The sequence below is a fragment of the Propithecus coquereli genome, unplaced genomic scaffold, assembly GCF_000956105.1.
Source record: "Propithecus coquereli isolate 6110/MARCELLA unplaced genomic scaffold, Pcoq_1.0 Scaffold671, whole genome shotgun sequence".
In the NCBI taxonomy this organism is placed as follows: Eukaryota; Metazoa; Chordata; class Mammalia; order Primates; family Indriidae; genus Propithecus; species Propithecus coquereli.
The window spans coordinates 255557-282346 of record NW_012152741.1 but is presented as its reverse complement, the minus strand read 5'-3'; the positions used below and the strand labels follow the sequence as shown (position 1 = coordinate 282346).

The following is a 26790-nucleotide window of genomic DNA, read 5'->3' as shown; positions in this document are numbered from 1 at the left end:
CTGTGAACTAGGCTGACGCCACGGCACTCTAGCCAGGGCAACAGAGTGAGACACGACACTGGAAAAAAAAAAAAAAAAAAGAATTCGCCAATTAAATATAAGATGAAAAATTATATCCTCATAATTAGAATTCTAAACTCTGAATATCCTTGAAGATTTATGTTGTTTGATTATTAAACAGACAACACTCCCCATATTACACGCTAGCTTCATAAAATACTCACTGAAGAAAGTATACCAGCTAAGGTGGGAAAGTAACTTGCTCTAATTTGTGGTTTTCTGTGACCAGAAGAGCCATTCTCCTGGAGGAAAAAAAGGCTTGCTAACACAAATTCACTAAATTTCACTGCAGCCATTTGTGCTAAACCTGACAAACTAACAAGACAAACTGTGTATCTGTTGTAAAGTATAGTTGCTTCCAGGCACAGAATTGTTATCAAAAATTCAATTGTACTTTGTGGTTCCACAGCAACATATCAAAGCAGATGGGAGGATGGCCTAAGCTTATAACTTAAGCATGGGTGAAAGGCAGAGAGATAAATATGGAAAGCACATAGAACATTGTAAGTTGTCAGTAACCCTAACAGAACTGCTCTCCAAGTAGCCATTCCTAAATCATGCCACACTGCCCAGAATTCTGATAGCTCCAGTGTGAGAATACAAGCACTTTCTGGGATTTTTAAAATCACTTTCCAACCAATTCAACAAACACAGCTCCCTACTCAAGAAGCGGGTATGAACATACACTGTGTCTCTGTGATTCTTTCATCTACCACCAGCACATTGAGGGCCCAAGCAATGCTAGATTGTTTCCTAAGGTCTGCTATGGTTCAACTGATCTCAGGTTTCTCAAAGGTCCTGATGTCAACTGGTAACTTCATATACCATATGTTCATTGTAAAGTAAGGCTCAGAAACATACCGTATCTCTGCCAAAAGACCCCTATATCCCAAAGAGTTACTTACCATCATATGCAAGTCTCTGCAACACTCTGCAAGTCCAAAGCCATTCTCCTTTCCACCCCAGCTCTTGAAAAAGAAAAAAGAGTTTTAAGAAAGTGCTTACAGTGCCTTGCGTGTAAAATACTTAAGAGTGTGTGGTTTCTTGGAGCATAGTGTTGAGAAGACATCCAATGTGAAGGTCAAACAAGAAGGAGGAGCAAGAAGTTAAGACTCAAGGCCAAGAGGGTCTGCCTAAAGGTGGTTTCTTCACAGGGTACACTGTATGGGGGAAGGACATGCTTGTAGCCCTGGCTTCAGTGAGGCAAATGCATTTCATATAACCAAAATGTTTGTACCCCCATAATATCCTGAATTAAAGAAAAGGAATAGTTAATACATTGTTTTTGTGATTAAGAAGAATGAATTTTTTTAAAGTGTTAGCCATTTGTAATTATTTTGTGACATTTTTCATTTATCTGTCCCATTTATTGATAAATCTTTGTATTTTATTGATTTTTGGGAGACCACATACAGCATTTATCCCTTTCTGTCATATTTTCCCATTTATTTGCCTTTTAATTTGATTTATACACTTTGTGAAATACAGATCTTTCAAAAAATTCAAAAAAAAAAAAAAGATGGTTTCTTCAATGAGATCAATTTCACTGTTCTGTGAGGATGCTCCTAGGAAGAACACAAGCAGCAATTGTCAGCCATTGCATTCCACATCCCTGTAGTCATGCTTTCTGACAAATCAGTCATGTCCCAGAAGGTCTTCCTTGACACTCTGCCTTCCTCATTAGGGTGCATGTGCAAGCACATGCTTTCTACTTCCTCTTTTTGACATGAGCTGAGTTACGAAGCAGAAGATTCTGCCTTGTCTATTTATTACCATACTTTGCCATCACAGTCTAAAAATTTGTCAACAAGCCCGTGACGGAATAGGGAGAATGGCTCAACTGGTTTCCAGATCCAAACCTCCAGCCGTGGTAACCTGCTTACTAACCCAACCTGCATCTTCCATAGCCTTTGCAGTATCATTTTAGCATTAAGAGCATTATATTTTTAAGTATAAAAATTTCCAAGTCATCCCAGCTATAAAATGTTAACTAACTACTCTTCTCTGAATTCCGAACCCATGGTTCAAGCACAAATGCCACCTAAATTCGCATCTTCATTTTATTCCCACCAACCCAGTATGGGTCCCAATCACCTAAGATGTAGGCTACCACCATGGCCTAACATGGCTCTGTCTACATCTAAGTGTTTCCTCTTTGTGAAATGCTGTTATCATGTCACCACCTCCCAAAGAAGTCTAAACCTGAAAAATCAAACAAAAACACCATCTGCCTACTTCTTGAGAAATAAGCTTTCTCAAAGTACACTTGACCTACTGGTAGCCTTTCTCAATCCAGGTATCATATATTAAGCACAGAACACAGAAAATGGTTAGTGAATACTTTATTAGTTCTCCAAAGAATGACACAGAACTAGTACCACTCTAAAAGTACAGTAGTCATTTTGTTACATATAATGGATACCTTAGGGCAGCAGTCACCAACCTTTTTGGCACTAGGGACTGGTTTCATGGAAGATTATTTTTCCACAGACTAGAGACTGGGGAGGGGGGTCATGGGGGGTGGGATGCAGAACTCAGGCAGTGATGCACAGCCCATTTCCTAACAGGCCACGGACCAATAATGGACCGTGGCCTGGGGTTGGGGACTGCAGCCTTATGGCATCAGGGCTTGCTTCTCCACTGGAAACCTAAGTGAGAAAAGTTGCTTAGAAACAGATATATACACCCCCCACTTCCAGGTGGTTAAAACTGGACTGTCCTATACTGGGGGTGATATCAACAAAAACAGCAGAATAGGGAACCCCAAAAGCCCATCCTTTCACAAAAGCAGTGAATAAACTGGAAAAAACTGTCAGAATCAACTTTGTCATAACTCTGGAAACTAATCAAAAGTTTAAAGCAACCAGGCAAATGCTTAATGGAGAAAACCAAAACAAAACAAAAACAGCTAAATCTCAGTGAAAGAGCTTTGTGGTATTTAACTTACCATGGCCCTATCCCACAATTCCTAGCTCAGCAATGGCCTTGAAGAAACAGCCCACATTCCTGGAGTAAGCAGAATGGGCCTTATTCTCAAAGAATTGTGGTTGTCTGTTTTGGCTTGTCTGATGGATCCCCTGAAGGACCAGCTCAAAGGGCTTGCCATTATTTTGCCTAATTTGGAAGTCTCTCAGGGGTGAAGGAAGGGAAGGCACTTGTTGAAAACATTCAATGGCAAATGCATTAGTCTCTGCCTCCTGGGGCAAGGAATACACTTGGGCAAACAACAGACAAACTGTGAAGAGTGGAATAAGAGGGTAAGGCTATGTATGAGATGCTTTGGGGAATAGGGGCTTTCAAAAACTCCACATATTCCTGGGAACCTAAAAGGCCACATGCATGCCCAAGGCTGGCTGACCCATCCCTGGGAAAGACCTGAGAAGGTCCTAAGCTCCCGCCTCTGACTGATCTTCAGGCTCCATACAAGGAAGAAGTGAAAGCTAGTGTAGAGCTGTAAACTTCCTATCTGAGTACTGAAGATGTGCCCAAAATACACACAGTGTGCCTCTACGAAGACCGGTGAGTTTCTCTTTTCCAAAGATGCCACATTATAACATTCAAAATGTCCAGTTTTCAACAAAAAATTACAAAGCATGCACAGAAAAAAAAAAAAAACTATGACCCATATACAGGAAAAAAAATTAACAGAAATTGTCCAGAAGGAAGCCCAGACATTGGACTTACTAGACAAAGACTTTAAATGAACTATTTGAATTATGTTCAAAGAGCCAAAAGAAATAAAGTACAAAGAACGAAAGAAAACCATGAGAATTACGTCTCGCCAAAGAATATTAACAGAGAGAATTTACGAAAAAGGAAGCTAAAAGAAATGCTTCAAAGTATAATAATAGAAATGAAAAATTCACCAGGTTCAACAGCAGATATGAACAGGCAGGAGAAAAATCAGTGATCCTGAAAATAGGTCAACTTAGATTCACAGTCTGTATAAAGGAAAAATGAAGAAAAACGAAGTCTAAGAGATCAGTGGGACACCATCAAGTGTACATGCATGTATGCGTAACGTGAGTTCCACAGGACAGGAAAGAAAGACAAAGGGCCAGAGAGATTATTCAAAGAAATAATGGTTGAAAAACTTCCCAAGTTTGAAGAAAGATATGTATCTACAAATCCAAGAAGCTCAACAAACTCTAAGTAGGACAAACGTAAATAAAGAGAGCCATACCAAGATACATTATAATCAAACTGTCAGAGGCCAGAGACAAAGAGAGAATCTTGAAAGCAGCAATATAAAAGTGACTTGTCATGTACAAAATATTCTCAATAGGATCAACAGCTGATTTTCATTAGAAACAATGAAGGCCAGAATGTAGTGGGATGAACTATTCAAAGCACTAAAAGAACTGTCAACCAAGGATTCTATTTCTTATACAAATTTCCTTTAAAAAAAAAAAGGAGAAATTAAGACATTCTCAGATAAACAAAAGCTGAGAGAATTCACACTAGTAGATTTGCTTATATTAGTAAGAAATGCTAAAGGGAGTCCTTCAGGCTGAAATGAAAGGGCACAAGACAGTAACTTGAATCCACACAAAGAAAGAACATCAGCAAGGTAACTACATAGGTAAATATAAAAGTCAGTATTAATGTATTTTTTGGTTTGTACCTCTTCTTTTGCTTCTATGTACTTTAGAAGACAATTACATAAAACTAATTCTAAATATATGTTGATGGGTACTGCAATGTATAAAGACATAATTTGTGATGACAACAACACCACAAAGTAAAGGGTGGGGGAATAGATCTGTACAGGAACAAAGTATTTGTTTACTATTATATTAAAACTAAGTTGGTATTAATTTGAACTTTTTGTACATTAAGATGTTAGTTGTAATCACCAGGGCAGACAGTAATAACTAGACAAAAGACAAAAAAGGAAATAGAAGACTTGAACATTACATAGACTAGATATAACAAACATACACAGAACCCAACAAAAGGAGAATACAAACATTCTTCTCAAGATACGCGAACATTCCCCAAAATAGACCATATGTTAGGCCATAAAACAAACCTCAATAAATGTAAAAAGAATGAAATCATACAAAGTATCTTCTCTAACAATAATAGAAAGAAACCAGAAATTTGAAACAGAAGGAAATCTGGAAAATTCACAAATACATGGTAATTAAACAGCACGCTCTTATCAATCAATAATGGGTCAAAGAAGAATCACAAAGGCAATCAGAAGATTCCTTGAGGTAAATGAAAACAAAACACAACACACCAAAACTTACGGGATACACTTAACAAAGCAGTGTTTAGGAGGCCTTCTGCCTTCAGTGTATCCCATAAGTTTAAACACCTACATTAAAAATGAAAGATCTCAATTCAGCAATCTAACCTTTTACCTTAAGGAACTAGAAAAACAGCCAACAAAATTCAAAGCAAGCAAAAGTGAAAAAACAGTAAAGATTAGAGCAGAGATAAATGAAATAAAAAACAGAAAAACAAGAGAGAATCAACTAAAGAAAAAGTTGGTTCTTTGAAAAAATCCAACCAAAATAGACAAATCTTTAGCTATACTGACCAAGAAAAAAAAGATGTATGGTTTTGCTTTCTCTTAAAATATACAGATAGGAGGATCCAGTGAAAAGGGACAGATTTAAGACAGGGGACTATAATGTTCATCTTCAATGACATCAGAAACAAGTTACTGGATTTCTCTGACCTTCACAACTCAAAATTGAGCCTGTGTATAAAACTAAAAAAATGATGCCTGTAGCATTTTCCTGAGAATTAAATGAGACACAAGAATGTGTAAAGAACAAGGTTCAACATTCATTAAAAACTTAATAAAAAGCATCTGTTGCTAAATATGGCCCAAATATCAATGCATTAAAGATATCCACTGTGGCATTATTTACAATAGAAAAATACCCAAATAAGATGAAAACCATTAAATAGAAATAACCATAGATGGTATAATTTGACAGTATTTAAAATATTCACATATAGAAGGTATAAAATCATATCATTATAGAATCAATATCTTCTTCCATGGTTATTAGTCTCATTCCTGAAAAGACTTTGCCACTCCAAACAACATAAAACCATGCAGTTATACTTACTTTCATTGCCTTTATAGCTTCATGTTTTTAACATACAACTTTTTAATACATCTTAATTTTATTCTGATGAGTAGAATCTACCGTAATTGCCCCATGAATAGTGAGCTAGCTGTTAAAATACCACTTTATTGAATAATCCATCCTTTTCCTGTTAATCTGAAATGCCATCTTTAACATGTTGGATCTACTTCTAGAACCTATTGAATGGTCAACTCCACTCTTATTACCACACTCTAAATTATTATAGCATTATAAAATGGTTTAACACCTAACAGAGTAAGTAGTTCCTCATTATATTTCTAATATTTTCTTGGCTATTCACAGGACTTCTAGTGAAGACAACACTGAATTTGCTGAAAATCATTAGCATCAGGTTATAAAGGCTTGATGCTACACAGAAGAGACAGGTAAGTCAAATCAAAGATCTGAGTTTGCAAGGCAAAGTAAGCTTGAAAGGCTGCACATCTACACAATTATTTTCCTTTTGTTTCTTTTGCTGCCCCAACTAACTATTTTAGAAAACTTCTATTATTATCACCACAAAGTCCTTCTTGCCAACTTTTGTAATCTAATAAAAACCAAGCACTTCTAAATTAGAAAGTTTTTGTAAGCTGGGATCTGTAAAAAACCATGCCAACTCAAACTTGATTCATGGAAGTCTGTAATGCTGTTACATTCATGAGATAGTACTGTTATACTAAACATAAACACTTCTTACAAAATTACGTAAACTTAATATGGGAAAATGCTGATGCTAATATTGTAAGTAAATGAAGCAGAATATAAAATTATATATACCATGGGCTGAACTATGTAAAGAAATATGTATAAAGATAAGAAAATGTACCAAAATTATAAAAGTAGATATGTGATTATGATAAATTTTGTCCTGTACATTTCTACATTTTAAAAATACTTGTCTATGGCCATACCATCCTGAATGCGCCCGATCTCGTCTACATTTTAAAAATACCGAGCATGCATTCTTATCAAGAAGACAAGTTTGTTTTGCCACCAAGATAAATCTATGGAATATCTATGGGTACTTAATAGTCAGTACTATTCAGAATAACACTAGTTTTTTGCCCTTTTTATTATTACGCATCTATATCCTGCTTTCTCAACTACAAAGTGAGCTGGTTAAAGAAAAGAACATGTTTTACACTACATCCAGAACAGGGCTAACCATATATTTCTTGAATGGTATCAACTGGAAGATGTGGGTAAGGATTCAGGAGCCAGTTCACAGACTGATGCCCAGGTATAGAATAAGAATCACACCCAAGCAATTCTAAATGTCTAAGACAGGAAAAGCAGATATTATATTTCACACTTTAACAGAGGGTAAGAACCCATTGGCTTTGTCCAAAAATAATATATATAACTTCTGTGCCTCACTGTATTCATCTACCTAGTAGTGTTACCATATGAACTTGGCCTTTAAGTAGACACCCAGTAAATAACTGTATTAATCATGCCACAGAGGCATATACAACACCACCCTACTAGATGGGATTTGTTAAAGAGTAAGTATTCAGACATCAGGGAAAGGGATTGAGGCTCTTTGAGATTCTTACTGGAGAATTTTCCCTAAATTTGTAATTCATTAATCACTGTTCACATTCACAATTAGCCCACATCATTGGATTAACTGAGTCATTTAAAAAAAACTACAAGAAACCACATACAAAGTCATTTTTCATAAAGACCAAAACATGATATTCAATCTTTTTTCTAAAAGCACTGACTGAACCATTTTTGAAAATACCATATACAAAAACACAATAAACAAAGACAACATATATAAAGATTAAGGAAAAAATACTTTTATAATAAGATGACAAAGGACTAATTTCTGCAACATGACTTTTATAGTAGGAAAAAACCCAAGAGAAAAATGGACAAAAGATATGGACAAGACTGTCACAAGAACAAATCCTAATGGCGAAACATTAAAAAAAAAAAATGCTCAAACTCATTACTAACCAGGAAAGTGCCAATTAAAGTAACATTGAGATTTCTGAGACCATATCATACAGTCTCCATCTTATCATATCTCTATCATATCATATTAAAAGTATCAGTAACTAAAAGCATATATACAAGGTTGCTTAATGTAGCATCATTTATAACAGGAAAAAAATGAATACGCATCAACAGGGAAATAGTTGAATAGATTATGGTACATTTGAACTGTGGAATATTATGTAGCCATCAAAAGAATTACTTATAGCTATACACTGTGGTCCCCAACCTCCAAGGCCACGGTCCATGGCCTGTTAGGAAATGGGCTGTACATCATCGGCTGAGTTCCGCACCCCTCCCACTCCCACTCCCCCACCCACCCCATCCCCAGTCTGTGGAAAAATTGTCTTCCATAAAACCAGTCCCTGGTGCCAAAAAGGTTGGGGACTTCTGGCTATACAGGTAGCTTAAAAGTGACTTTTAAACAAAGTATTCAATAAGAAAATCAGAATGCAAAATATCCTGCATTTGTTATTCAGTGACAAAGATACCCTCAACATGTCAATAAAATATGAAGAATATCTATAGAAAGATACATTCTAGGTTATGGGGAGATGAGCCAAGAGGGAAAAGACTACTGAGTCATATGACAGTATGCACGCATCTATAAAATAACATTTGTGTATAAAGTTTTAAAAGAAAGCAAATATAAAATAGCATGTAGTTTATGTGCTGATAACCATCTATCAACAACAGCTTCCATTTATTATGTCCAATATGACTGGTATTAACCATAAGAGCCTTATTTATGGACCTCATTTAATTTAATCATAAAAACTATGAAGTAGATATATCATAACCCCCAATTTACAGATATAGTAAGTGAGGTTCATTTGATTTGGTGGCAGAAGCAGGTCTGATTTCTAAATCCAGATTCTTAACCACATGCAAATGAATGTGTATGTGTGTTGTACAGGAACCTGCCTGAAAAAACTGAAGAGACATGAACCAAGATTTCTTTTTTTTTTTTTTTTTTTATTTCAGCATATTATGGGGGTACAGATATTTATGTTACTTATGTTGCCCTTGCCCCCCCCCAAGTCCGAGTTTCAAATATGTCCATCCTTCGGGTGGTGCGCATTGCACTCTTTGTGTATGAAAATACCCGTCCCCTCCTCCCTGCCCGATCTCTCCCCCCACCCAACATCCAATAGATGTTATTCTTATATGTGCATTTATGTGTTGATCAGTTAATACCAGTTTGATGGTGAGTACATGTGGTGCATGAACCAAGATTTCTATGAAGATCACTGTTGTAAGAACTAGAGTTACACATCAAAAGGAAAAAGGGGAACAAAGCCCATACCAACTAGTTACATTTTTAGAGAAATTTTACATTTTAGAGAAATATGAAAAGTTTTTGAATTTTAATGAGAGGTATTAGTAATGGCAGCTACTATTATTACACACCTAGCACATTATCTCTAAACCTCAAAAATCTGTAAGAATCTTTTATTTTAACAGCATAGCAAAGCATCAAGCACATAAATATATTACCAAAAGCAGCAATTCACTGCATCCATCCAGATTCCAAATCATCCAGGACTAGAAATCAACCTTCAATCTACAATCTCTGTTAGCCCAATTCAGAACAAAAAGCAGCACACTGGTCTAAGGTAAAGAGTTCAAAATGCAAAGGAACAAAATAAATGATCATTTAAGCAATCCTTTCTGGTGGTAAAATGGTCCAAAACAGGGAAGAAAAGAACTTGATCTGAACTACTCAAACAACAAAAAAATCCCTTATACTTTGCATATGTGTGCCATTTCAAAGTATAGTCTGCATCCTACCTTTTACTTTCTAAATTGTCAGAACATTTAATTTAATGAAAGTATGAAATATCTGTGTGTGATATCAGCCTAAAAGTAGAGTGACAAGATGTGAAGACTGACAGGTGCTACTGTGGCTCTACACAAATAAACTAACTGTATCTTGTGCTACCTACCAAAGTACCAAATTAACTGCTGTTCTTCCATCCCTAAATGTAAATAAAGCTTGTTCTGAAATCTCAAAACCATTGAATATGGTACAGCCCTTGGCAAGGACATGGCCTGAATAAGCAAATCAATCAGGTTTCAAGTTCACAGTTCCACCAATTCCTACTTATGGGCATTATAAGCAAACCATGTCACTTTACTAAACCTCTCATGCTTCTCTTCTGTAAAATGGGAATAAGAATTCCTCCTCTCACAGTGTTAAGAAGATTATGTATAATAGGTATGAAATGAGGTAACAATTAAAATACAGTACATAAACAATGGAGTATTACAGTCACTAAAAATACCATTTGCAAAGAGCCAGTACCAAGTCTCATATTTAATTACAAAAGTAATATATAACATGCTGTACCTAGAAAATATTCAAAGAGAATTTAAAAAGTGAAACTCACCCTTCATCTTGTCCCCAAATTTAATTCCCTTTTTCTAAGTTTACAATTAGATATGTAACTTACCAGACTATATAGTTTTACTTTTGGACTTTTAAAAAAAACCATAAATGGGGATCTTAAACCAGTTTTTTATGCTTAGAGATCTTTTCACCTAGGAGACCTTTTGTCATAGCTTATGCCATGTTAAATAGGATGTTTCAAACAATGGTGCAATGAGAATCCTTATGTATATACTTTGTGCACGTTTGAATACGTTTGTAACATAGTTTCCTTAAAATAAAATTGCTGGGTGAAATAAAACACACACATTTTAAAATGAAAGTTGTTGCCAAAAAACCTTACCAAAGGGTATTCATACAACAACCACTATTTGTATATACTGTATTATTGTCAATCTAATGGTTAAACATGATCTCACTGTAATGTACACTTTCCCTTATTACTAGTGTAATCTTTTCATGTTTTATTGGCCAATTTAAAATATTGCATATACCTCTGTGAATTGTCATATGCTTTTGCACATTTTCCTGAGTTACTTCCATTTTTATTGACTTGTAGGAGCTCTTTACATATTGTGAATATTATTCCTTTGTTGTACAACTACCTTATTGTATAGCTATCTCATCATACAGAAGTTTTAAATTTTCACATAATCAAAGACATCATGTTGCCTGTATTTACATCTAAATGTTTCTAGGATTTATGTAAATAGTGTGAAGAATCTAAACACATTTTTGCCTCAAAGAGCCTATTATCCCACTGTTTTGATCACAAGCAACATGAGAGCTTACTTATTATTTCATTCTGCAGATGTACTATCTATTCCTGTGCCAATTACAAAACTTGGCTTCACAATAAAAGCCAAGTAAAAACTTGGCTTTAAAATAAAATCACCATGGCTTTATAATATCTTATTATCTGATACAGCAAATGACCCTGATTCATCATCAGTGTTTTCTTAGATAATAAAAATAGTACCAGATTAAGGAGAGGAGATTCAGAAGTATTAAAAAATCTAGCATTCTGTGTTTGGGTTCCTTTATAAGTTTCTTTACATTGTCACTCCAATATAAAGAAATCACAGATTATAGTTGTAGTTTATGTAAGATAACAGACTGTTTCTTACTCAAAGTCAAGTCCTTGGCCCTACATAAAATAGACAAGAAAGGAAACTAACATTTTCAGTTTAGTTTATAAAATATGGTATGTACCAATCACTTTTTAAACATTTCCTGCTTTTAACAAGATTTTAAAAATAATTAACCTGGCAACTATTTACTGGTCCTAATTTCATCCAAGAGACCTTCTACTATATATTTTCAGTCTTTCCATGCAAAAAATGTTATCTGTCTCTATTCAGACCATCTTTTAAATCTGTAAGTAAAGGTTTAGTCTTGTTCCAACAGATCTTAAATACGGCTAGTTAGACATTTTCCCTTACAGGAATCCCCCTTTACCCGAGGGGAATGCGTTCCAAGATCCCCAGTGCGTGCCTGAAACCTTGGGTAGTGCTGAACCCTATCTATACACTATGTTTTTTCCTATGTATACATACCTATGATGCAGTTTAATATATAAATTAGGCACATTAAGAGATTACAATAATAAAATGGAATAATTATGCAAATACACTTAATAAAAGGTTACCTGGATGTGGCCTTTCTCAGAATATATTATTGTACCACAGGTAACTAAAACCAGAGATACGGGGGGACTACTATACTTGTTTATATATCCATCTGTCCCATTATTGCCCAGATTCTCTTCTCCTTGCCAAAGGCAAACACTTAATTCTGTTACCTATCCTTTAATTTTTGTTTTGTTAAAACTATATGTTGCTTTGGGTGCACATGTTTTTAAGTTTCAGAAATGGTACTGAGCAATAGAAATTACTGCTTTTACGTTTTTATTCACTCAGCACTATGTTCAAAAGCTATCAATGTTGCTGTATTATTTGGTCCACTGCTTCTAACTGCTACATACTCCATAGTGTGCAAGTGCCACACTTTACTTGCTCAAACATCCACTAATGATGATACCCAGGTTTCACCCAACTCCTCACTACCACAAATGATGACACAATATTCTGACATCACATTTATGGAATGATGTGATATCATCTTTGGGATATATACTCAGGAGAATTACTCAACTCTCCTATCAGCAATGCATGAGGGTTCTTATAGCCTCACATACCTACCAACACTTAATTTCTGCAAATCTGATGCTTACAAAGCTAAAGCTGTATTTTATTTTTATTTCTCCAATTATCAGAGTTTGGGCATCTACTTATGTGCTGAATTTACTTTTCTATAAATTGCCTGTCCATCTCCTTTGTTTATCCTTGTCGACTGAGAGCAGTGCCTTTCCAGTTTAAAACATTGCTAAATATCTCTCAATCTATCACAGATCTGTTAACTTTTGTCTTTGGCGACAGCTGCTTAATTTTGCCCACAGACCAGCTGCTATTCCATCAATTGTTTAAAGTGTCATTGGTCCATGACAAAATGAGTTTGCGCCAGAATGTTATTTGACTACCATCAGTAATTATACTATTAGTACAACTGAAATTTTTCTCAATGAAGGAACCAATATATTGATTTCTAATCCAGTATAAGGGCCTAAGGAGTAGCCATGAGGTATGGTGTTTTCTGTTGAAAAGGAAATCTTAATTTTTTTATTATAAAATTCAAATTTTTACCTTTAGGTTTATGCTATGGGGATTTTTAAGAATCCCATCCCCACCACTAGATCACAATATAACCTCCTACACTATCCTCTCTTAAATTTACAGTTATACCCAATATGGCTTATTTTATAGACACTATACTTGTTCGTATTATCAATGGAGTCTTTTTACCACTCATGTTCTAACCGATAACTACTAATGCATGGAGGAGCTATATTTTTCTGTATATTTATCTTTTACTTGGCTACCTCGCTGTACTTTTATTAGTTCTAATAATTTTATACTGTTTCCCTAGGAAACCAAGAGACTCACCCCATCACCTACAAATAATAATAAATTTTCTCTTTTAATACATATTCATTTCTTTTTTTTTCTTGTATTGGTTAGGGCCTCTACTACAAATTTAAATGACAGAAGTAATACTTGACATTTTTGTGTGACTTCTGAATTCAATGGAAATATCTCATCTCCCCCATTGTGACCCTGGTAAATAACTCTACTTCTCATAGATAAACTCTAGCTTTATTAAAGTTTGTATTAGTGTTTCACTAATGTGCTAAATTTTATCAAATGCTTTGGAAACATCTACTGAGATATGGTTTCTTTTTCCTTTTAACTGTGACCCGGGGATCCAATGTTGAACCCCCTTATATGTTTTTTAATAAAATGAGGAAATATTTACAGTATCTTAAGAAAACAGGTCACATGCATGTATACACATATTTGCAAATGCAAAAAAAAAAAAGCTCAAATTTTAAAGGAGGCCTTATCAGGATGAATTACAGGTGACTGATATTTTCTCTATATTTTCCTGTATGCCCTAGAATTTTTGCAATACATTTATAATTATACAAAAATGATTTTAAAGTAATCATGGCACCTAAAAACAGTCTGGAACTTGAATTGTGAGGTAACCATTAAATTAGCTTTGAAAAAGCCAGCCTTAACACTTTTCTTTCAAGAAAGCTTTCCAGCAGTGGCTACCTCTTGAACCTGAGTATTTATTATCAAATTGCCTCTAGGAACATTGGACAATAGTTTAGTAGAGCTGAACTTTTTTACTAGACCATATGCCTTCAATTACGATCACTATCACCACAAACTAATTACTGATCACAGCACTGAGTACCCTATGTTTTATTTTATTCTAAAAAACTCTGAAGTATATATACTAAATTCTCAGATGAGAGAACTACTATCAGAACTAATAAGCAGGGCCAGGACTCAAATTCAGATTTTTAAATTTGTATCATACTTTTCTTTTACATGGAATCTAATTTTGAACTTTCTAGTAGAGAAGTTGCCATTTTTGAACAAAGATTCTGCTATGTGAGCAGAGATTCATGAAATCCTTCAAAATTACTTAATAGAATACTTGGTTTTTTTTAAGTGGGCCAATAGTTCTACTCAATTAGGCCAATAGACTAAACTTAGGGATCCATTTTGACACTGCAAGAAATGCCTTTTGAAAAGAACCATGTGCTCCAGTTTTTGTGCCCTTCCACTCTTAACCCAAGACTCACCTCTGCCAGATGCTGCAGCCGGGTTAGCAGTGGGGTCCTCTTGTCTGATCCAAGACGTGTGATGTAGTTTGATCTTTTGCTAAATACATATAGGAGATTAAGGACTGCCAGCACCACTTGCATATCAGAGGAAGCCAATAAAGTTGTCAAATGCTACAGGGACAAAAATGGGCAAAGTTCAAGGTATCAGGCACAACTGACTGAAAATGTAAAATGCCAACATAATAATGTATTTGTCAACATTTACAAAGCTATCAAGAAGTTCAATCACAATAATACAAAAAATACTATAAACATGAGAATCTACAACATGCAACCTTGTCCCCAAGGAGCTTACAACCTGGCAGCTAGCCAGAAAGTGCAACAGAAGTTAAAAAAAAAAAAAAAAGTAAGCAGCAGTTCGAAATTGCACAGGTGTCTCCGCAGGAAAGAAGAGATTACAAGAGAGACAAATGTGACATAATATATATGTGGGATTCAGAACATTAAGTCTCCAAATGGACTAAAACTATTGTGAAGGAAAGATCATTTAATGCTCCCTCTGTATTATTTATGACAAATATAAACTTGGAATTAAAACACAGGGTCTTTCATATAAAAGCTAAAGATATCAGCAACAGCTGGTGGCAATTATGTAAAATATACAGTATATGCCTTATGTTGGTTTTTAAATACAATTAAAATCCACCAACATATTGAAGCAATTGGTCAGAATTAAACTCAGTATGTAATTTAACTGGAAATGAACCAAGGCATTCCAAGCTGCCAATTATGCCAAAGGCCACAGACTTCCTTGGGCAGCATATCTATTTCATCTTCAACAGACTGCCTATCTACCCCCTGCTTAAAGCTCTGTGTGCTAAGCCATTAGTTCAGTTATCCCAATTCTTTTCCTAAGCCACTTTCTTTCAACTTCCTTATTCCGATTATGATTATTTCTTTACTGAACACTTAGGAAAATTAACATACCTAAAATCAACAGGGTACCTAACTAATGATGACAGAAAGAGGAAAGTTGGGCTAAAGGAAAAGAATTTCTCTGTGCAGCATGTATTCAGGAAAGAAAGGGAAAAAGAGTTTAAAAAAAAAAAAAAGGAAAAGAATTTCTTCTTGTAGGGATTTCTGACCAAACGATCACTTATTGCTATAGCCACTTTACTCTTTAAGGACACAGAGGATGCTGTAAATATGTATTTTGGGGAGAGTGTAGAGTTGAAAACCAGCGCACTAAAACCTAGAAGTACATTAATGTGATAAGGAAATCAAACAGTTTAAAAGTAATTTGGGGCTACTCTTAACAACCTAGAACAAAGATCAATTCCCACAAATTCCCTAGAATATTTCAATACACGTATTACATTTCTCCTTCTCTCCTTCCTTCCTTCCTCCCTCCCTCTCTCTCCCCCCACCTCCCTCCCTCTCTCTCTTTTTCTCTCTTTTTAAGATAGAGTCTCACTCTCTTGCCTGGGCTAGAGTGCCATGGCGTCAGCCTAGCTCACAGCAACCTCAAACTCCTGGGCTTAAGCAATCTTTCTGCCTCAGCCTCCCGAGTAACTGGGACTATAGGCATGCACCACCATGCCCGGCTAATTTTTTTTCTATATTTTTAGTTGTCCAGCTAATTTCTTCGTATTTTTAGTAGAGACGGGATCTCACTCTTGCTCAGGCTGGTCTCGAACTCCTGACCTGGACCGATCCTCCCACCTCGGCCTCCCAGAGTGCTAGGATTACAGGCATGAGCCATCATTTCTATTTCTTGAATCTTGAAAAGGCAGGGCAAAGGTGATAGTACAGAACCTTCCCACCATCCCTATGAAGGGTGTATTTATATATCTAAGAAACATCCTACCATTGCCTTTGACACTGGAAAACCAGAGCTCCATAATGAAAAGGAAGTAATCATCAGAGAAATAGCAACTTCCTTGTATCCAGACATACACAATTCTAGTCAAGAACAGAACACATAAGCTTGAACCTTCCCTACCTCTATAGAACTGTACAGATGCCGGGAAAAGCTGTACTCAATGAGCAAGGCTGTGAAGTTCAACACAGCCAAGAGAAGCATTTTCAGTTGTTCTCTTTCTGGCCTATCACATACAAGCATCCATGACATATTCTCCACTGTCTGTCCAGCGTCTGCCAGAATTCCATCGAAGCGGTCCAACAGGTCCACCCAATGATATAACTCGCACTGGAGAAGAGAGGAGAAAGAAGATATAAGAATAAGGTAGAATCACTGCATGGGTGCTTTGTAACTGGCTTTGTTATATGAGAGACTGCTGAGCATGACAGCTAGACAAGTTCACATCCCACCTTTGCTCATATGACAAAGATCATACTCTGAGATAAAAGGGCTGGAATTGTTATACTCATCAAGATATATGTGCTAACAACAGTAGACACCACAAATGCCCTAGAGCTACGTCTTCAGAGGAAGAAATCTGGCTACATTTTGAGGTCTACAAAGACAGTCTCTGTCAGAACCTGTTTTATCAGAAAAATTCATTTTTAGAATTATCTAGTGAAAATTCTCTTAAACTAAAAGTAAAAATCTGGAAACTATTTCAAACTTATATTGTCAGTTAAACATAAGGAATTCTGTGGTTGAGATTCTTTAGCATCACCTGTGCAAGCATTCCTCAGCTAGGAAAAATTTCCCTTCACATTTTTTCTTTCAAAATTTCCTTGGCAACCATTCAGGCTAAAAGCCACTGGTCTAGAGCTGTGCAAGGCACATACTAAATGCTTATTAAGTAATTGCTGAATGAAGTTACCCAATTGTGGTTTCTCTTTCCTTATCAGAGCATACAAAATGATGTACTAGTACAGTGAGTCCCATCTTTTGGGAGCATGGCTTCACATACCTTCCCAATGTTCCATGTTTTGATCTGTTGCAGTTCCAAGAGGAGTTGCTCATCATTACAAATTTTGAGTTTGTCTATTAAGGCTCTGCAGTCTGCAGGCTGAGAAAAACAAGTATTCACAAAAGATATTTTGCAATGAGGGAGATGCAAAGAGGGAGAATGAGAAAGTAATCCTTAAGCCCACACAGTAATTTAACTTTTGCTAGAACACACTACTTAAGAAAACTGGAGATTTGATAATCACTTGAGATTAAAATAGAAACCTCATGAAGAAACACTTTTATTCAACAATTCATCTGTGCATTAAAAAAAAAAACTTGGATAAACCTGTAGATGCAAACTACTTAGAAGTGTACAGATAATAGAAATAAAATAAATAAGCTACACATCAATAAAAGAAAAAGTGAAGAATCTGTACCATGGTCTGAAAGTTAACCAGAATGTCCAGTAAGGTATATAGAATCAGAGAAACACTGAAAAGCCCTACTGAATTCACGAAGGTGAAAATTAGCATTGGCTATTTTTTTCTTTTTTGCAACATTAAACCCTCCAATTGTAGGAAGGCAAAGACCTTCTGAACTTTGTAAAACTAGGACTCCATTCTTACTTGGGGTTCCCATTTCCATACATTCCTGCTCTCTTGTACTGATGAAAGGGCCCATTTTGTTTGTCAGGTAACAGGGTAGATTGAGAGTTTACAGTAAAGTTTCTGAAAGTGGAAGAGGGGAAAGGGATAGGGGCTGGGAGAGAACCCTTCTCTTAATGGATGGCAGCTAGGAGAAATGACTACACTTGTTCTTTAACTCTGCAAAGGCATAATGGTGTCCTGGGAATAGGGCCAGATCTGGAACAAAACATCTGAGTTCAGTTTTTAGCTTTATGTTTACTAAACTGTTTGATCATAAGCAAGTCCAACCTCTCAGCCAGTTTTCTTACCAGGAAAACACACCTAATAGCTACCTCAGAGATATGAAGCTCAAATGTCTACCATATACATAAATATCTATCTCACATAATAGGACCTTAATATTGAGAGACAGCATACTATTATAAAGAATATGGACTTTGGAATTATATAGTCTGTAAGCTACCTCTTTGAATCTCTGCATCCTCTTCTGCAAAATGAACTAACAACATCTATATATTTAGCAATGCTGCTGTGCAATTCAAACTAGGGGAAATATATTTTGAACGTACCAAATAGAACATGGAATATAACAAGGGGCTCAATGAAAGCAGGTTTCTTTAAGCCAAGCTCCAAACCTTTTCTCCCTCTGAAGTAAGCATTATTACGATCTACCTCAAATTTTTACAGTAATTAAGTATATGTAAAATCCTTAGTACAAAATCCTTCCATAAACCAGGGCTATATTTTTTCTTCCACTTCTTAATGATGTAAAGGTTGAAGGAGAGGCAGTGAAGCAGTAGAAAGAGATAACATAGGGAAGTTTAACCACCTGCCCATCAAGTTCATTCGTGCCTTCTGGACCCACTTGTGCCCAGTATCGAATACACAGCTTCTATTTCTAATGGAATGCAGCTATGCAAATCCAATTTTATGATTCTGTGGGTTAGATAACACCCAGTTCATGATGAATATTTGGGTCCTGTAATAACTTTGTATGTCCCATAATCAGGCCTTCAATCTACTAAGGCTCAGTAGCAAGCCAGAAACTGCTTTTGTGAATGTAGAATCGCTGTTAGCAGAGGACAACACAGCGAAAACTCTAGGAGTCTTAGCTGTGACTCTCCTATTGGGGCTTGCCAAAGGCACCATACAGCATCTTTAGCTGACATGTTAAGTCAGTCACCTGCGTGTACTAGGTCATAATGTCCAAGTGGTAGGGCAGCTTGCCTCATAGCCTGGACCTTTTGCAGAGTTTTTTCTAGATCCAAACCTCACTAACATTTTAGTGGTTGCCCACTAAATGCTTTAGAGGTTACCCAGTAAATTGGTCAAAACAGCATGCCCAAATGTGATATATGTTAATTCCAAAATCTAAAGAGGCACACCACACGCTGTTCCTCTTTCTTCATGGTGTGTTGTACAGGGTGCAGCAATTTGCCTCTCACTTTATAAAGGATATCCAGTCCTCAGGATCTCTAGAAAGTTTCTTAATGTTGCAGGCCCTCAAGCTTTCACAGGGTTCATCTTTGACTCTTTGGCACAAAACTCTGAGGGATCTAAGGTGTTTGTGTTTGCTGCTCACGAGATCCAGCTAGCATAACGACACCAATTTAATGTAACAGCATAATGTTCTCTACTTTATCAGACTGTCAAGGTCTCTTGCATTTTGTAGGAGAATGCAGCAAGCACAACAGTATATCTTTACCATCTTATCCTTGCTATATAAATGCAAACTGAGTGATTTTCCTTATTTATGGTAATGTAAAAGAAAGCATTTGCCAATTCAACGGCTGTATATCAATTGCCACGGTTTATACTGAGTTGTTCCAATATCAAATATAGAGAAAAAAAATCCCTTGCACAGCTGCTGATACATAAAGTGATCCATAAGAGCCTTTCTTAAAAATAATACCTTGCATAACCACAGTATGGGAAACTGCGTGCTCTTTTATGCTGCTCAAGGAAAATAGGCAACTCAAGTCTTAAAAATGTACATAGTCACCCTGAGCAAGAGCAAGACTCCATCTCTACAGAAAATAGAAAAATTAGCTGGGTGTGGTGGACCACGCCTGTAGTCCCAGCTACTTGGGAGGCTGAGGCAGGAGGAATGATCAAGCTAGGAGTCTAGGAGTCTGAGGTTGCAATGGGCTACAATGACGCCACCGCACTCTAACCTGGGCAACAGAGCAAGAACCTGTCTCAAAAAAAAAAAAAAAATGTCTGCATAGTCAATGCCCTAAAAATCCCACTTCTAGCAGTTTATCCTAAGTAATTTGCTAGTAGCTAGGAAATATGAACCAGAAATTTGTATGTAAGTGTGACTCCAAAAGCAAATCTTTTATAATCCATTAGATTAAAAACATTTTTTAAAATTTGCATTTCTCTGATTACTCACAAGGAGGTTTATTCCTTCTAGAAGTTTACTGGGTTTGTTCTTTTCGGAAATGCCCTACGCCCATTTTGTCATTGGGATATTCATTCTTCCTACTGATTTAGCTACTAAAGATATTAACTACATTTGGGTTATGAATATTTTCCCCAGCTTGCCATGTGCCTTTCCTTGCTGCCCAAGCTTTATTGAGATACAACTGGTATACAAAAAAACTGTACATAATTAATGTATAAAATTTGGTGAGTTTGGATGTATGTATATGTTCATGTTACCATCACCATAATAAACATATCCATCATCTTCAAGTTTCCTTGTGTCCCTTTGTGTGTGTACACGTGTGCACGTGCATGTGTGTATGCTTATGTGTGTGGTAAGAACACTTAACATGAGGTACACCCTCTTCACAAATTTTAAGCACAGGCATCTCTCAGTATCTGTGAGGGATTGATTCCAAGACCCCCACAAATACCAAGCACCCTGTATTTTTATACATTTTTGGTGTAGTACTTACGTATAACCTATACACATCCTCCTGGTTACTTTAAATCACTTCTAGATTATTTATAATAAAACAAGGTAAATGCTATGTAAATAGTTGTTACATTACATTGTTTTTTTAACTTGAATTATTTTTTTATAGTTGTATTTTTTCTTTTTATTGTTGGGCTTTTCAAGTATTTTCTATTTGTAGTTGGTTGAATCCGCAAATGCAGAATCCATGGATACAGAGGGCAGACTATACCTAATAGCTTACTGTTAACTGGAATTTATTCATCTTGTATAACTTTATATATACCCACTGAACACAACTCCCCCAGCTTCCTCCCCCCACTCCCTGGTAACTATCATTCTATTGCCTACTTCTATACCTTTGCCTCATATAAGAGGAATCATGCAGTATTTGACTCTCTGTGACTGACTTATTTCACTTTGCATGATGTCTTCCAGGGGTTAATTTCCAAAACACATAAGGAACTCCTGCAACTTGATAGCAAAAAAATCTAAATAATCTGACTTAAAAATAGGCAAAGGACTTGAATAGACATTTCTCCAAAGAATACATACAAACGGACAACAGTTATATGAAAAGGTACTCAATATCATTAATCATCAAGGAAATGCAAATCAAATCCACAATGAGATATTATCTCACACCTGTCAGGATGGCTAACATGTATCTTTTTTATTTTGGACACAGTATTTTACATTTCCACTATGATTATTTTCCTTTGTTTTAAAGCTTGGAAGAACCATCCCCACCTAAGACCAGGAAAACATTTACCTATATGTTCCACTTCTCCTATAATTTATTTATTTTAAAAATATTTGACTTTTAGTCTACCTAGAATTTATTACAATATAAGTCTCCCACCCTCCACAAGTCAAACAACTGTCCTGGCATGAGTTTCCTGACTAATAATAATGTCCTTCCTCACCAATTTATAATCCCTCTTATCATATATCATGTTCTGTGTACATTAGGATCCTTTCTAGGTTTTCTAATCTCTTATCAGTAGATTCTTACACTGGTGCCACTGTTTTAATTTTTTAACTGTAGTTCTTAAGGCAAATTTTCTTTTTGCTCTTCAGTTTCCAAAGACATTTGGGTAGACAGTTCTCAGAACTTCTAGATACTAAAACACATCAAAAACAAAATCAAAAGTGAATGAAAGTATCTGCAACAGATATGAAAATTAATATATTCAATATATATGGCATTCAGTAAGAAATACACTGACATTCCAATGTCAAATACAATATGAACACCACAAAAAGAGAGCTGATATAAGGCCGATATACTTGAAAAATGTATGTAATGAAGCAGTGCAAATTATAACACTGAAATACTTTTTTCCCCACCCAGTAAATTAACAAAAATTTAAAAGATAATCTATAACACTGGCAAGGGTAAAAAAAGTGCTTCTCATTAGTACAACGCTAAGTAAAGAGGGCAGGATAATTGTGTGTGCATGTGCAATAATTTTTCTTTTTTTTTTTTTTTGAAACAGAGTCTCGCTTTGTTGCCCGGGCTAGAGTGAGTGCTGTGGCGTCAGCCTAGCTCACAGCAACCTCAAACTCCTGGGCTCAAGCAATCCTTCTGCCTCAGCCTCCCGAGTAGCTGGGACTACAGGCATGCGCCACCATGCCCGGCTAATTTTTTCTATATATATATATTTTCAGTTGTCCAGATCATTTCTTTCTATTTTTTAGTAGAGACAGGGTCTCACTCTTGCTCAGGCTGGTCTCGAACTCCTGACCTCGAGCGATCCACCCACCTCGGCCTCCCAGAGTGCTAGGATTACAGGCGTAAGCCACCAGGCCCGGCCTGCAATAACTTTTTAAAAGGTTGGGAATATACTAAAATGTTAATGTTTATCCCTTGGTGATACTTGCCAGGTAGTTATATATTTTTAAAAAACCAAGTGGCCTATATTTAGAAAATGAATTAACTGGCTGGGTGTGGTGGCTCACACCTGTAATCCTAGCACTCTGGGAGGCTGAGGCTGGAGGATAGCTTGAGGTCAGGAGTTCAAGACCAGCCTGAGCAACAGCGAGACCCCATCTCTACAAAAAATAGAAGAACTAGCCATGTGTGGTGCACACCTATAATCCCAGCTAGGCGGGAGGATCACTTGAGCCCCTAGGAGCCTGAGGTTGCAGTCAGTTATGATCACGACACTACTCTAGCCAGGGCAACAGAGTGAGACACTGACAGAAAGAAAGAAAAAGAAAAAAAAGAAAGAAAGAAAGAGCATTTATTTATTATGTGCCAGATACTATGCCAAGCAATTACCCCACATCAAGGAGGAAGAAATTATCAGCCCCATTTTGTAGAACTTTGTGGAAATCAGGCAAGTTAATACACTCTCAGCCACAAAAATCTAATATAATTCAAACCCAGGTTTAATTCCAAAACTTGTGCTCTTTAAACTAAGGACATGGGGTCTCTACAGGAGTATCATAACGCAACACTTCTTTCACATCAGAACACAGTTCAAGCTAGCTGATAGAATTCTGGACTGAAGCTGGGATTCTGTTGACATAGGGTCAACTGACATGGCCATTCAATACACAGGTTAAGCTTAATTGTATGATTAAGAATCAGTAATAAAGAAAACTAAAACACTGGCCTCACAAGAAAACTAATGAGAAAGTTGTTCCCACTTTCATTTTATAAAAAAATTGAAAGCTCCCACAGCTATAGTCAAAATTTGAACCCCCATCTGCTCTTTCCATTATACCATACTGCCTTTCAATGCAAGGAATAGCAGCCTGAGAGCCTATATCAGGTACACAAAGCTACAAAGAAATGTTCAGTACTCACTTTTCATTGGTTTCTTGGCTATCTAAACAAAGGCAAGTTCAAAAGAAAACTTGACTGGTTCAAGACAAGTTGCTGTTTTATTGCACTTTGTATATATGAGTGATAATATATTTGGAGGATCAGTATAGGAGAACTGCTCACAAAGATTTTGTTTGAAATGAAGAAAAGATAGGCAAAGGAAACTTTTGGATACTTACAGCCTCAGTAGGTGTCTTTTTCAGTTTAGTTCTGTCTACTTTCATGTTTTCGATTTTCTGCTTTATGATCTGAAAAGAAAATCACAAAAGAAGTGAGAACTTAAAGTTGCAATCTTGACCTCTACAAGCTTCGACACAGACAATAATAGAATGAAGACACGCAAAATGCTTAAAGTAAAAACACCAGAGTTACGATGCTATGCCAACTCTGAGATAGAGCTATGAGGTAGACAGGTGTAAAGAATCTCTCCAAATCCAACTGGCTCATACCCCTATGTTGCCAAGCCTAGAACCAAATCAAGCCAAAATGAAAATGCTTTTCTTTTACAAGCATCTCAAACTCTTTATTGAAAATAAAAATGTACAATGTTTCCAGCACACCTCAGGATAGAAAAACTCACCATAGCCCTGCAGTTTTCTGGAAAGCTTAGACATTTCACTTCTAGGAATTTATCCAAAGAAAGTCATAAGGATGTACACAAATATTTAACCACAAGAATCCATACTGCATGACCATGTATAATAGTGAAAAATTGGAAAGGACCAAATGTCCAAAACAGGATGTTTAAAATCAAATATTACACAACTGTTAAAAATATTGCAGACAACTATGTAACACACAATGTTCATGATGACATAAAAAGGTTACAACATAGAATGTACAGTATAAACCTATGTCTAAGGAAAACAGATTAGAAGGGATATGCAGCAAAATATTAATTGATTGTTAACCAAAAGGCTTACATATGATTGTTTTACCTATGTCCCTCTTTTACTGTTTTTTACCAATAAAAATACATTAGTTCTGTCATAAGAACAAGCACAATACTTTTATTTTTTAATTAGAAAATGAGGAATAATAGACATTGCCATGTCTTTAATCCCCAGGTGATCTTTGATAGCAGACAAGCCCTTTAAGATGCCCTGACCAAAGCACAGGAAGAAATAAAGGTTTCTCCCATTAGCAACTAGGACACATGCACAGAGGTAGAAGTGGACTGCAGGCTCTTTACCCACAAAGATTCTATTAATAATATTTACTCAGGAGCAGTCATTAGAGGTCAATGTCTCTCCCCCAATAAGGCGGCCAATAATATAAAGCTGACCAAACACAGATATAAATTTTAGGCAGCTTTTTGCCTAGATTTAGTCCAATATACTCAGTACTGTGGAAATAGCATATATTTGCCTGTATGGCTTGCAACCATTCAATCAACAGGCACTTAAGGAAGAGTTGGTGAAAAAATACAGACTATGTTCTAAAATGTTTCTGTAGAAATAATGCCTGAAGAAAAACAGGTGTTTTCCCTCTATGGTTGATATTTAGGGTATGTAATTCCAGATTACTTTTTCAAAAATTAACTCAGCATCTAATACAAAATGAACAAAATGCCTGCTGCCGACAACCTCAAAACATATAAAATGGGGCCAACAGGATTCTGGCAACAATCCCATCCATGTAGTGGAAACCACAAGCTGAGACATTTGTACACTTACTCTCAGGCTTGCTTTTTTCTCCTTTTCTCACAAAACTTCTTAAAGCCATTACTTAGAGCAAGTGGCTGACAGACTATTGTGTCTGCAGTCATTTGCAGGGAGGGTATTAAACTGCCTCTGCTGCAAGAAGTAGCAGTTGGCCCCAACACCATACAAACCCAAGTATCTGATCAGGAACAAGGCAAGGATGTCTGTTTTTACTACTTTTATTCAATACAGTGCTGGAAGTTCTAGCCACTACAATATAGCAAGAAAAGAAAATAACAGGCGCACAGATCAGAAAGGAAGAAATAAAACTGTCCCTATTTGCAAATGACAAAGGATTAGAAAATCCTAAGAAATCTATGAAAACTCTCCCAGAACTAATCAATCCTCTGAGTTACAGGATACAAGATAAACATAAAAATCAATCATATTTCTATATACTAGCAATATGGATATGGGGACTCCAAAGTTATTCACAATCACTCAAAATAATGAAATTATTAGGTATAAATCTATAAAACATATATAGGACTTACATGCTGAAAGCTACAAAATGCTGATTAAAAAAAAATCAAAGATCTAAATACATGGAGAGATCTAAGACTCAACATAGTAAAGACGTCAAGTCTCCTAAAACTGATATACAGGTTTAATACCATTCCTATCCAAATCCCAGCAAGATTTTTTGTAAATAAGCCAAGAATTCTAAAGTGTATATGGGAAGGCAAAGGAACAATAGCTGAAACAATTATGGAAAAGAAAAACAAAGAGGAATGAATCATTCTACCCACTTGTAAGACTTATTTTATATATGTATGTGTGTGTGTATCTATACATATATATATATATAGTGCTATAGAAATCAAGTAGTATTGGCTGAGGGATAGGCACATGTATCAATGGAACAGAATAAAGAACCCAGAAATAGACCCATACGGATATGCGCAACAGATTTTTGACGAAGGTGAAAAAGCAATTCAAAGACAGATAACTTTATCAACAAATGGTGACAGAGAAAAGTAGGCATCCACAGGCAAAAAGATGAACTTTGACTTAAATCTCCCACTTTATAGAAAACCACAGACTTAAATGTAAAACTATAAAATTAACTGGGAGAAAATATTTG

The 26790-nt window shown here is 36.1% G+C and overlaps 1 protein-coding gene across 2 annotated transcripts in view; it reads right to left on the bottom strand.

The window, feature by feature from the left end:
- HUWE1 (HECT, UBA and WWE domain containing 1, E3 ubiquitin protein ligase) overlaps nt 1-26790 on the bottom strand; it is a 148936-nt gene that overhangs the window by 96363 nt on the left and 25783 nt on the right. For both annotated transcript variants that reach the window (XM_012660636.1, XM_012660635.1), the window contains exons 4-8: nt 24183-24251; nt 17641-17739; nt 16761-16967; nt 14777-14929; nt 966-1028 (exon numbers count right to left, since the gene is read on the bottom strand). In XM_012660636.1, the coding sequence (XP_012516090.1) occupies nt 966-1028; nt 14777-14929; nt 16761-16967; nt 17641-17739; nt 24183-24227 (567 nt within the window). In that variant the 5' untranslated portion in view covers nt 24228-24251. The remainder of the gene's footprint in view (nt 1-965; nt 1029-14776; nt 14930-16760; nt 16968-17640; nt 17740-24182; nt 24252-26790) is intronic.